Source organism: Neopsephotus bourkii, unplaced genomic scaffold (assembly GCF_033783945.1).
Source record: "Neopsephotus bourkii isolate Nb327-2 ecotype Australia unplaced genomic scaffold, CSIRO-AGI_Nbou_v1 NB_1053, whole genome shotgun sequence".
Lineage (NCBI taxonomy): Eukaryota > Metazoa > Chordata > Aves > Psittaciformes > Psittacidae > Neopsephotus > Neopsephotus bourkii.
In genome coordinates, this window is record NW_026901542.1 from 2,074,150 (window position 1) to 2,086,434 (window position 12,285).

General features: G+C 42.6%; 1 protein-coding gene across 3 annotated transcripts in view; it reads right to left on the reverse strand.

Annotated features, from left to right (window-relative positions):
• Positions 1-5,196: 5,196 nt before the first annotated feature.
• PRICKLE1 (prickle planar cell polarity protein 1) overlaps positions 5,197-12,285 on the reverse strand; it is a 63,045-nt gene continuing 55,956 nt past the window's right edge. For all 3 annotated transcript variants that reach the window (XM_061361178.1, XM_061361180.1, XM_061361179.1), the window contains exons 3-8: positions 10,909-11,022; positions 9,937-10,074; positions 9,371-9,574; positions 8,632-8,818; positions 7,636-8,499; positions 5,197-6,434 (exon numbers count right to left, since the gene is read on the reverse strand). In XM_061361178.1, the coding sequence (XP_061217162.1) occupies positions 5,578-6,434; positions 7,636-8,499; positions 8,632-8,818; positions 9,371-9,574; positions 9,937-10,074; positions 10,909-11,022 (2,364 nt within the window). In that variant the 3' untranslated portion in view covers positions 5,197-5,577. The remainder of the gene's footprint in view (positions 6,435-7,635; positions 8,500-8,631; positions 8,819-9,370; positions 9,575-9,936; positions 10,075-10,908; positions 11,023-12,285) is intronic.

Below are 12,285 nucleotides of genomic sequence, written 5' to 3' on the forward strand. Positions count from 1 at the left end.
TTCAACTCCTGTGTCTCATTTATATCACTTGTTAGAACATTAGAGAGAACGTGCCTTAGAACTGAGCCCTGAAACTCAGGTTTCTCCTGAACTCAACTGGTGACCCTGTTTACTGTCTGAGCCCAACCTGTCAGCCAATATTCTTGGGGTTTTAAAGCTAGCTAGCAGGTCAGTAAGGGCTTTCAAAGGTCTGTTAGGTTGTCCGTATCTAAAGCTGACTTTTAGGGGGGGTTTAATAGATTAAATTTTTCTCATGAACTAAGGAGTCCTTTGGATTTTCTATAAGCCCTGTTTCTGTGAAAGGTTTCATTCACATTCATGGGCGACAGGTGACTGCTTTTCCTTAACCTTTTATGATGCATGCTCTCTGTTGATGTATTATGCCAGTCCCTCAACTTGAGCGAGCAACGTGGCTTCTAGCCTTGCTTCCTGTAGAAACAAACACGTCCTTTGGATTAATTTCATATCAGTGTAAAAATCTGTCCTTGGTCTCGTGGGCAGCCTCGGTGGGAAAGGGGTGGGAAGAGCATCAGTGGAAGGAACCAGAGGCTGCGCAGGGGGAGTTTATTCACCACCTTAAGTGCTCCTGAAAACAGCTTATTCCCAGGGCTCGTTAATGTGCAGATACCCTTAAAATACAAAGGGAAAAGGGAAAGGAAGGAAAGGAGTGTGGAAATTCAGTGCTGCCTGCTGAGGCTGGAGCGGTTCTGAGCAGGTCTGCAACCTCACCGGGTAAGTTGGCAGCTTTGAGTGACAAGGTGAGCAGTTAGGGTGAAAAATCAGCCATAAACCACTATGATACAAAAGGAGCTAATGCCATGAATCAGAGAAGGAGCAGTTCCTTGTGACCCTGCTGTCTGTGTAAGGTTTCCTCTTTCGGTGAGGATGAGGATAATGCATTGCTCTAGTATTGCTCACTTCATGAAGGTTGTACTGGTGTTGGCTGGGGTAAAGTTGATTTTTGCCTTGGTAGCAAGTATGGAGCTGTGTTTTGGATTTGTGCTGAAAACTGAACTGGTAACACAGGGATGGTTCAGCTCTTGCTGAGCAGGGCTTACACAGTCAAGGCCTTTTCTGTTCCTCACCCCACCAGGAAGTAGGCTGAGGTGCACAAGGAGTTGGGAGGGGGCACAGCTGGGACAGCTGATCCTGACTGACCAAAGGGATGTTCCAGACCATATAGAACCATAGAATAGTTAGGGTTGGAAAGCACCTTAAGATCATCAAGTTCCAACCCCCCTGCCATGGGCAGGGACACCTCGCTCTAAACCATATCACCCAAGGCCTCGTCCAACCTGGCCTTGAACACTGCCAGGGATGGAGCATTCACAACCTCCTTGGGCAACCCATTCCAGTGCCTCTCCACCCTAACAGGAAAGAATTTCCTCCTTATATCCAATCTAAACTTCCCCTGTTTAAGTTTTAACCCATTACCCCTTGTCCTATCCCTAAGTCCCTAATGAAGAGTCCATCCCCAGCATCACTATAGGCCCCTAAATATGTATGACATCATCCTCAGCATAAAAAGGTGGGGAAGCGATGGGGGGAGTTTGCTGGGGCTGCTGCTCAGGGACTGGCTGGGTATCAGTTGGCTGAGGGTTTTTTTATCATTTTTGGGGTTTTTTTTTGTCTGTGTTTTGTTGTTTTGGGTTTTTTGCTTTCCCTATGAAACTGTGTTTACCTCAGTCCAAGAGTTTTCTCACTTTTACTCTTCCAGTTCTCTCCCACATCCGACTGCAGGGTACTGAGTGAGCAGCTGTGCGGCACTTAGGTGCCTGTAAGGGTGTTTAGCTCCACTTGGAATACAGATACTTCTAATAATACAAAACAGAACTTACAGCTTTGGTGACTCTATCTGAGTCTGTGCTGGTAGCAGACCCTATATCCCATACCACTGTGTATACTTGAAGTGGAAGAATCAATTAGAAACATTTCTGATGAGAAGTGGTCAAAAATAATGAAGTAGAAATCATTTATGGCAAGCTGAAAAAACGAAACCAAGTCATATAGACAGCTTTAAACTTAGTGTAACGTTTACAATGGATAAAATTACAAGCTTGCCCCTGGTTCATTACATGTGGTTACAACTACCTGTTACTCTTCCCCTGCACCTGAATGTGTCCAAGTCCATTCCTCAGCAAAACAAAGCTTTCTGAATGTTTTCCAATGCACTTAGTGGCCTGTGGTCCTGCAGCCCAGCCTACATAAGGGAGATGGATGTGCCACCCTGCAGAGGTGCCTGAACTGGCTCCGGACAAGCTGCTTAACCGCTAGAACCCAACACCACCAGCACGCTGCTCCCCAGGGCACTGTGCTGTGAGTGTGCTCACTTGGCTGGGTCTGGTCGGAGCTCATGCTTCAGGCTGGAGGCATTGCTGCTGTGTAAGGCAGAGCAGCACCAAGCACAGGGGATTTATCACCCCTTGCACAGACAAATGCGCCTCTCTCTTCTTTTGTGAGTAAAAGAGGATGGAGGAGAGGCCCTTACCCACGGAGAGCTAACAATGAACAGTGGTGGTGGGAGGCATCACTGTTTACATCACTCATTTTGAAGCACCCAGAGCACTTTCAGGGGCAGAGTTCACAGTGCCCCAGCCATAACACCTCTAGCTTTAAGTTTGGGTTTTGGGTAAGGTCATAGGCGAGAGATACATCTTTCAGCTCATCTATTTTGAGGTTTAGAGGAAGGGAACGCAGAAATTAACTCTGAAGCTAGTTCAGACACACTTAAGAGATCTGTGTTGGACAGTCTGATTTGTTTTAAGCAGAAAGTATTAAGAAGAAGCTAAACAGCTATGGAGAGCTTTTATCATTTAATAAAACAGTGCACTTTGGGAGGTTACTTGCACTGTATCTCAGGATTAGGTGTAATAACTACCGGTAGAGGTATTTCTCCATGAGACAACTATATGCTGTGAAGAGGACACAGCAGTAGGGGCACTGTATTTTGTTTCTGAGGATCCTGGTTCCCTGTATTTGGAAATGCAGGAAAGAATGGAAGGTCCCAGGCATTGTTTGCGCATCCTTACAATACCTAGAGGGGGACTACAAGAAAACTGGAGAGGGACGTTTGACAAGGGCTTGTAGTGACAGGAAAAACAGGGAATGGCTTTAAACTGACAGAAGGGAGATTTAGATTAGACATTGGTAAGAAATTCTTCATTATGAGGATCATGAGACACTGTCACAGGTTGCCCAGAGAAGCTGTGGCTGCCCCATCCCTGCAATGGTTGAACAGGGCTTTGAGCAACCTGGTCCAGTGGAAGGTGTTCCTGCCCATGGCACAGAGGTTGGAACTGGATGACCTTTAAGGTCCCTTCTAACACAAACCATTCTGTGATTCTATGGTCCTGTATTATGGACCATATGGTCCTGGTATGGCCTAAGTGTTAACAAGTCAGCATCTCTCCTTGAGTGCTCTAAGTCCTGGCAGGCTGGTGGCTGTAATATACTTAAGCACAACAGGCATTTGGCTGCAAGGAAAGCAAACACTGCCCAAGCCACCACAGCAGCCTGCAGGCTGGAAGCATCCCATGAGCCACGCACTGGCCCATGCGATGCAGTATGATACTACTTTGATCAGCCTTCATATACACAAGACTTGTTTGTGCTAGAAAAGTGACTTACATGGTGAATACCACCTCTGGGAGTAAAAGACCTTTGCTTATTTTATGCTGAGAAATACAAGCAAGCAACTGCTAGTTAACTTCATTTTCTCTGGTGTAAGCCAATGCTCATGGGGCCATTCCCTCCCTTACTTGTAGCTGCTTTTATTTCCAAACTCCTACATCCTCAAGAAGGGCAGGCTTAGTTAAATTTGCCAGGCTTTTTTGGTAAAAAACATCTATTATTTCATTAATTGCCTTTCTTCAGGTGGTCAGAAAGCCAATGGTCTTAGCATTTACTACCTCAACTGGTGGATGTCTCAATGAATTCAACTAACAAATCTCTGTCCTTCATTTAAAACACTGGAAGTGCATTAGAACTTTAAATAGCTCCTACTCCATACAGGAGTTCAAAGCAGCTTTTGAGGGTACCTACCACCTCACAGTTTTTTGCCAGCCTGCCTTCTAGAACCACCCAGTGTCTGTCCTTCTTTTTGTAGGGGAACTTCAGGAACTATTTGGGGGAAAGGAAGGGAACAATAACAATAAAAAAATCCACATCCACAGGAGTGCATATTTGTTGTACTGATATATTCCAGGCTTGTGTGGTTTTTACATTTATATAGTTTACATTTTGCTTGACCCATAAATAACACTTGCAAGATTAAGAGGGCCATAGAGAGTATTTACATAGCCCCACCATGCATACAGAGCTTTTAATACCTAGTAGACAAAATTAAGCTGTTTTGCACTAAACATTTTTCCATAATTTTCAACTTAAAACCCCTGACTAAAATACAAGCAATATTTCATCTGTAATGCTGCTGTCAAACCCCTAACAAATCTAGTTTGATATTGTTACAAACTTCTTCAAATTCAGGGATATAAAAATATTCAGCTTTTAAAATCTTAACTGTACAATATGTACATTAGTATTTGCACTGTTAAATTATGAATACATTTAAGCCTATGAAATACTACATTATAAATATCAATGTTTTTGATTTAGAATTGCAGCTAATACATTTTAAAACCTGGATGATGCATTTGAAAAGACACAATTCTGGAGCCTAATCCTTTAAGCCCTTATGAAAATATTTGTTACGTAAGTAGATTCATTGATTTAAATGGGGTTCCATGCCTGAGCAAAGGACTCTCTCCTTCACTACTGTGAGTTAGGGGGGGCATGACATGAAAGACATTACTACTCATTGGCATCTAAGTCCAACTCCAGCAGCTGAATTAACATCTTCCCTTCAACAGGCACAACCCCGCCACCAAACCCTTACAGAGGGATGGAATTCTTAAACAACCATGGAAGGAAAACATGGAAGTTAAACGTAGAAACCATTTTCTGCTGCTCTAGGATATGTCAAGGCCTCAAGCATTTCCGCTCCCAGATTCTTGTTTTGCCTCCTTCATAGTGGACTCTTTGGAAAAGGAGAATTTTCCCAAATGCAAATCAACCATAAAATCCAGTTTTTGTAACGGAACCCAAAGGAGGAACAGTGAGCTTTATCAGTGAAGAAAGGGCACAGTACAGAGCCTTCTTTTTCTTGGCAGTGAGAAGAAGAAGTCAAAGATCACCCTGTGTGGGTACAGCTACAGCACAGGACTGACAACTTTATTGACTGACCTTTGCTGAATTCCCCCTCTATGATAATCCAACATAAGTGAACAGCAAGCATAAAATAAAATGCCTACAAGAAGTCTGTATCGAGAACTGCAGTAACAGTATTCTGACATCTGAAACACAGTATGTAAACCTAGCAATATCTGAGCAGATCGTCATTTGGCGTGGTGACATTTCTGAACGTTACTTGTACAATGTAAACTCTGGCAGGGTTATCATTTACACTGGCAAAGCATTAATTACCTTAGCAACTTGCCTAAGTACAATTATGAATATAAAAAGATGTGGTTCAAACTGTAGTTAGAGAGCTGACTGGTCTTCCCAACTGTTAAAACAGATTTAAGAGATGATGCAATTTTTTCCTTTGTGTCCCCTCTTCTTCTTTGATTTGGTTGTCCTTTGTCCAAACTGGGAACTAGATAACGCAGTAGTTGGACCAGAAAGGTCATCTGTATAGTACGGATACCTCAATGATCGTGGCTGTGGAATTGGCTGTCCTAGAAAATATCCCTCCTCTTCAGAATCAGATGAGGATGATGAAGTTGAGCACCAGGAGTCATCTTCCTCACCGTACAATCCAAAGAATTTATCCACCATCTGATTCCGCAGTGCATAATCAGACCTACTATGTGCATACTGCCCATACAGCTCCGCATTCTGAATATAGGCCCGAAGCTCACGAGAGCTTCTATTCTGAATGAATTTTTCATGATCCTGAGGGGAGTAATAACGAAATCTCTCTCTCGGAGAGCATCTTCTTTCTGCAGCCAGGTTAAGTGCATTGTCTGAACGAGACTTCCTACTTCTTCTACGATGATGAGAAGGTCGATTTCCACGCTCTTCAAAGTGGTAAACGCGCCTACGAGTCCTTTCACTCATTGGAGGCTGACGTATTTCAAGGTTCTCGTAACTTCCATTATCAATAACATCATCTGAAAACTTGACTTGCTGAGGTCTGGACTGGGATTTAGATCTTCTCAGCACGGGCATATGCACTGGCTTTTCCTCTGGCAAGACCTTTTCCTGACCCAGCTCTGAGCTCAGGCTCTTCAAGGACTCCGTGCTCCGGTGCAGCATTGAAGAATTCAGAGTTCCCATGTTGCTCATCTTCTCACAGTCCTCTACCTCCAGTTCTTGGAAAGTTTGCAAAGAGTACAAAGATGGCCGTGGTTTGCCTTCTCCATCCATTGAAGCCCCTGCGGTGGGAATGGAGAAAAGAGGAAAAGGAAAATGAAAACACTATGGAAGAGATAAATATTATACCAAATATTATCACTAAGCAGATCTTATTAGTGGGTTTTGGAACTATAACCAAAAGGATTATTTTCATAAAGCAGTAAGCTTTGTTTTGCTTTAAAACATCTAAGTATCAGCTCTGATTACTAAAGTATTCACTAACATTAGGATATCAAGAGTGGAAGAAGTTTAATGAGTTTAAACAGCTGTAACACATACACAGCTAAGTCTCTGAGAAGAAAGAATTACTTAACTTTACAGTCCATGCTTGCTATTTTTAAGGCTAAAATATTTCATGTTTCTTGTACTGCTAAATTGCTTTGCAACACCTCTAGTTCCTCCTCCTCCTGTGCCCCCTGAACCAAACTCCCCATGTCAGTTCCTTTGTTACCACTTGGGCAATGAAGCATGCGGTCAGGCCTGAGCTACACAAGTAGCTACAATACTTCAGGTTGTAGGAGGATAGGAACGGAGAAGAGGACAGGACCACTTCTAAATGGGTCCCTCATACCTAACTCCCAGGGCTTTTTGTAGGGCAATAGGAAAGGGAAGTTAATACACACACTCATGCATACCTACACACACACAACTTTTATTCCTTTGGCTAATTTCAATCACATTTGACAGGGAGGTTCACAAAAGTCGATTAGCAGTTTCTGTTTAGTCAATGGAGAAAGATAATCTCATAAACCTCATTTCCTACAGCTAAGAAGTTTACCATCCTTTCTGATTTTCTCCATAATTTTACAAGCAAGGAAATTACCTGAAGTGTTTTGCAGATTAATATTATCCTAGTATTATAATGCAAATTCTTGCACTTAAGATATGGGAAAAAGAATTATTTCATTTGCTTAAAGTGTGATTTGTATGTAACAAATGCATAGTTCAAGACCATTCTTACCCATTTAACATTATGGATTTCTTTTAATAAACAAATAGAATTCAAGAGGAAAGGAGAAGAATTGAAATAGAATGTAAGTAGGAGAAATGTATCTTGTAGAAGGATATGTGTATGATAAAAGCAACTGCCTACTTTACATGCATCTCTCGCATGTCAAGTAAGGCATGTAAGGCTTTTTATAAATCACAGATCTGAAAAGTCTTAGCTCAAAATACTCTGCTTTGGCTGACCTCTCCCTCAAAACCATTTCCCCCCATTACCTGTTATATTGGACAAAGCCAAAGAATCCATTGAGTCTCGAACACTTTGTTCTTGCTGCTTCAGGTCAGACAAACATTCGAGTGAACCTTCATACCACGGCGTTTGGTCGTGTTTGTATCCCGACGCCCCGTGTTCCATGTCTAGCTCCTGGATTTTCCTGCTGCTGGCAGGGCCTGGGTGGCTGCCATATGCAGAGTCACCCAAGCCATCTTGTGACTGGGCCCAGTACATGTCTGACTGGTACTTCTTACTTGCCAGGCTTGGATTGGTTTTTTTCAAGTCCAGCTTGCTCTTGACCATGCTATCAGAAATCCAGTGTTCACTTGATCTAATGTCTACTTCAGCGGGCTGCTGGAAGAGGCCTTTATCACCAAACTTCAGGAGAAGTTGAGTCATGTAGTCTTCATGTTCAGCCCATTCTTCGGGGTCTTCAGGCATTTCCTGCTCTACTCTTCCTTTCCAGAAGTCTTCATTAACAAAGCTTGCCTCTTCCCTTGACAGACTTAAATCATCCAGCTTGCGAGAAAGCGTATCATCAGCATTGTCTGAAAGGCCAGGGAACTTGTAATTGAGGGCTGGTGACAGGAGAAGAGACTGGCGGCACTGGTCGGCTGAACGGCTGCTTTTCCCCATGCGGACACTCCTTCTGGAATCTCTGGATCGAGCAGACTGGAACGCAGAATCCGAAGAGTCGGAGGCATGAACATCCTCTCCCAAGCTGCAGGTTTTTGAACAGTAAATCTGCCCTTGCTTTGGAAGGAAGGGGCAGCCAAGCAAAGAGGTCTTGCACTGAGCACAAGAAAAGCAAGTCTCTGTGGCATGCCAGTGCTGTCCATCATAGGTCATCTGAGCATGATCCACACCTGGAAAAGGAATAAAAACAATCCTTTGGGTTTCTCTAAAAAACATGAACCCCACTTCTGGAATGTGAAATGATTTCATAAATTGGCTTTCCCTTAATTTGTGAGTCTAATGTTTAGAAAGGACATACTTACCAATGTGCTCCCCACATGTCTCACAGTATTCCGCGTAGAGAGATTCAAAACAGTTACAGCAGAATGGTCGCCCATCCTTCATGATGTATCTCTGTCCACCAAGGATTGTTTCACACTCGAGGCAACAGAAGTGCTTCATGTGCCAGTGACGACCTTCAGCCTCTGTGCACTCATCAGCAAATATGATCTTTTCAGAGATAAAAGGTAAACTTTTAGTTGAGTGGCCAAAACCTCACCTTGGGAGCTAGTGCATGAAAAACATCCTAATTGTGCAATTCATATGCTAAATTTAGTATTATTTAGCTGTCTTTTGAATACAAGGATAAGCAACAATCTCCCATAGCAACTATGGCATTCTGACCTTTTCTATAACAGAAACAAAAAAAAACACCCAACTTTATTTTTTAAAGCAAAACCAAACAAACAGAACATAAGACCTTCAAGAGAAGTTGCAATCAGGATGGTATTTGGGAGTATTTGTACAGATCCTTCTTCTAATTGTATCTACTGCATTGAGTTCTAAATACAAACAGATACATGCTTACTAAATACCATCACATCACTTGTAATATTGCCTACTTGACAAGAAATTAAACACCCCTCAGCCTTCAAGCACATCTATGCAACAGAGTCCTGACTTCTTGAACGAATGGATCTGAAGTCAGTAATTGCCCAAGTGACGCAGTCTATTGACTGAACAACAGGAGCATAGACTGGCTATAAAATGTGAATTCTTTACCTCGTCGCAGGCTGAACATCGAGGTTTGAGGAGTTCAGCGTGGTGTCTGCCGCAGTGAATTTTGCCATCTTGGTAGAAGTAGATGAGGTCAACGAGCAGCTCGTTACACGTGAAGCACACAAAACACGAGGGATGCCAGCACACACCAGGCCCAGCTCTCGAGGCAAACACTGCAACTTCACCGCCGTTTACTTTTGTACCACACTAGGAACAAAACCAGAAAGTGAACACACTTCCTTCCCATCCCACACTACCAGCTTTTAGCATTTAAACCTAAGTTAAAACACCAAACCCAATAATGCAGGTTTAATCTGAAAATTCTGACCAGACGGGTAAAAGGTATTTTCAATTTTGGTCTAGACAAACTGTGCATCAATAAACCTCTTGTGCACAGGAGTTTATTTTATATGTAATAACATTTTTAAGCATATGCCAGCTTTGCACGTGTCATTAGTATGAGGCAGTGTTCTGGTGCTGAGAGAGAGACAAGCTTACATTTAATATTGAGATACTGTATTTTGACATTATTCAGCCTGCTAGTTGGCTTGTGGCACCAGCAGTATTACCTGTTCACACACTGCATGCATCACTGCTCTTGAGAGTAGTTTAATAGTGCCTCGGCCGAGTGCCTCCTTTTTGCGCTGAGAACTGAACATCTGCAGTTCCTTCTTTTCTTCTTCACTTAAAGACTGGCAGTATCTCACCTTCCAGTGAAAACACAGGAGAACTTGTTTTAGACACTGAGCTTTTAAAGTAACACATCAATAAGTGCATATATGCAAGAAATTCATCAGGCATGCTGACAATCATCACTAAACTTCTGCAACTTGTCTTCTCTACCATCTTAGTGTTCAGCTAATACAGCACAACACAAAGTACGGAGAGATATTTTGTACTACAGGGAAAAAATCTCCCATATCGAGCTAAGAAGTTGTCCAGGCAGGAAGTTAAGATTTTCAAAAGCCAACCCAAAACCTGCTGCTACCCTAAAATCATGGAATGAACCTAAATCAGCCACAACATTGTCCTTTAGATTTATGGTTAAGTGCCCACAACTAAGTACTGCAGTATACACAAGATCTTAAGTATTGACACCCCCGCCCCTTTTCCTTACAAAGAGCTTGTTTGTTATTTCCACTTCTACTCCAAATTGCACTGCATATCTGAGATGCAAACCTTTTACTATCACAAAGCATCCTTTTTGTGTGCTACAATGCAATTCCAGGAATTTGTAGGTTCCTGGTAATTGGTGGGTGGCTGCAAACACTATAAAACCAACTTGTGTTAAGTTTATTGCAGTGACACCAGCCTCCCTAACAAGCAAAGGCAGCGTCCTTCCAGACAGCTCTTATCTGCACACAAGCCAACCGGACAGCTAAACAATGGGCTCAGTGTACACACCGTGCTGCTTTATAGGTCAGATGCCACTGCAGGCCACAGTTTAAGCTTGTAGTAAAATACACAGGTAGGTAATTCTCCACATAAAAGCCACCAGGGAGACCTGAGCCCTGACAGTGCATCCTAAATTCTGTATTTACCTCATTATCATGGGGTGGCAGCTGATACAGAAGTTGTTTAATTCGGTGTTTCTCTCCAGGGCTGTTAACGTAAGGGACCTTCTCCTCTGGTAAGCAGGCAAAATACAGCTGGACCTGACCAGGAGGAACACAGAGTTCAGACTGAGGGACTTACATCACCCAAGCACTGCAAGCTCCTTCAGCTACTGTTGTATCTCAGGTCTCATTTAAGAACGAAGAAGGTTACGCTACATTAGACGTCTGACAGGGTTTGTGCTGAAAATACAAGAGCCAGATGAACCAGCTCAGCAAACCTGAATTGTCTCTGATAAAACTAGCACCCAGCTGCTGAATTGCTTTTCTGGAATGCAATTTGCAGTGACAATTAGGGGGGGATCATAAATTATGCACATTTAATGTTCTCATTATTCCCACCCCCTTCAGGGCTGGTCAACAATCCCGTGGAAATTCCAAGTTTCCCTCTGCAATTTACCACACAAGGCATGAAGCTTTCCAGAAAATAGCCACTATATAAACAGATTTAATTTGCTCTCTGCATTTTACACATTGTTGAGACAAAAGCTGTTTTGTAGTCTCCTGCTGATCAGGTTCACCCCAAAGCATCAGCTTTCATTGCTTCCATGTGGGCTTTAGTAGGAAGGTGGAAACATCCTTCCCTGGGGAGGAGGCTGGATCCAGCCACATTTCAATCAGATGCAAATTAACCACCACATTTCCACCGGCTTTTGATGAAGAAATTAATATTAGGGGTACACATTTATCAATCTGCACTCTTTTTCTTTTTTCCCCAGAAGAAAATGATGACAGGAAAGCTGTAATGAACACCATGACAAAGCCCAATGGCAAAACATATTTTTGTGGAACAGCTACAGATTTATTGTTTTTCCTATGTGGTTTCCAGCTTGTCACGAGGCCTGGGGCTGTAAATAAGAGCCGACTATAGGCAAAAATATTACTTGCCATCGAGATTTAAATAATACTCAGGTCAACAGCTTATTACTGTTCAAGACAGATGAAAAAGAAGCAGTAATCAGTCACTTGACTCAGGAAGCAATCAAAATGACATGGGACAGGTTGTATGAAACATAACATGGTCTTCCTTTACCCGAAATTTAAACATCAGAAGTCTGCTGTAAGCCCACTTGCTACTGAGTTTATTTCAAGAAGCTGCAGGAAAAGATAACATGCAGTAAGAAGTGAAGCTTTGAAGATGCTTTATGCCCTTTTCTTAAGTTTGTTGCACTACTCTCAAAACAAGTCACTCTTGGGAAACTTCTTTAAGTGAGTTTGAGCTAGCTGGATTATGAGGCTATTTTAGGGCATTTTAATTCTTCTGGCAGAATGTTAGCTTGCTGTTTGCCTTCAGGTCTGATTCAC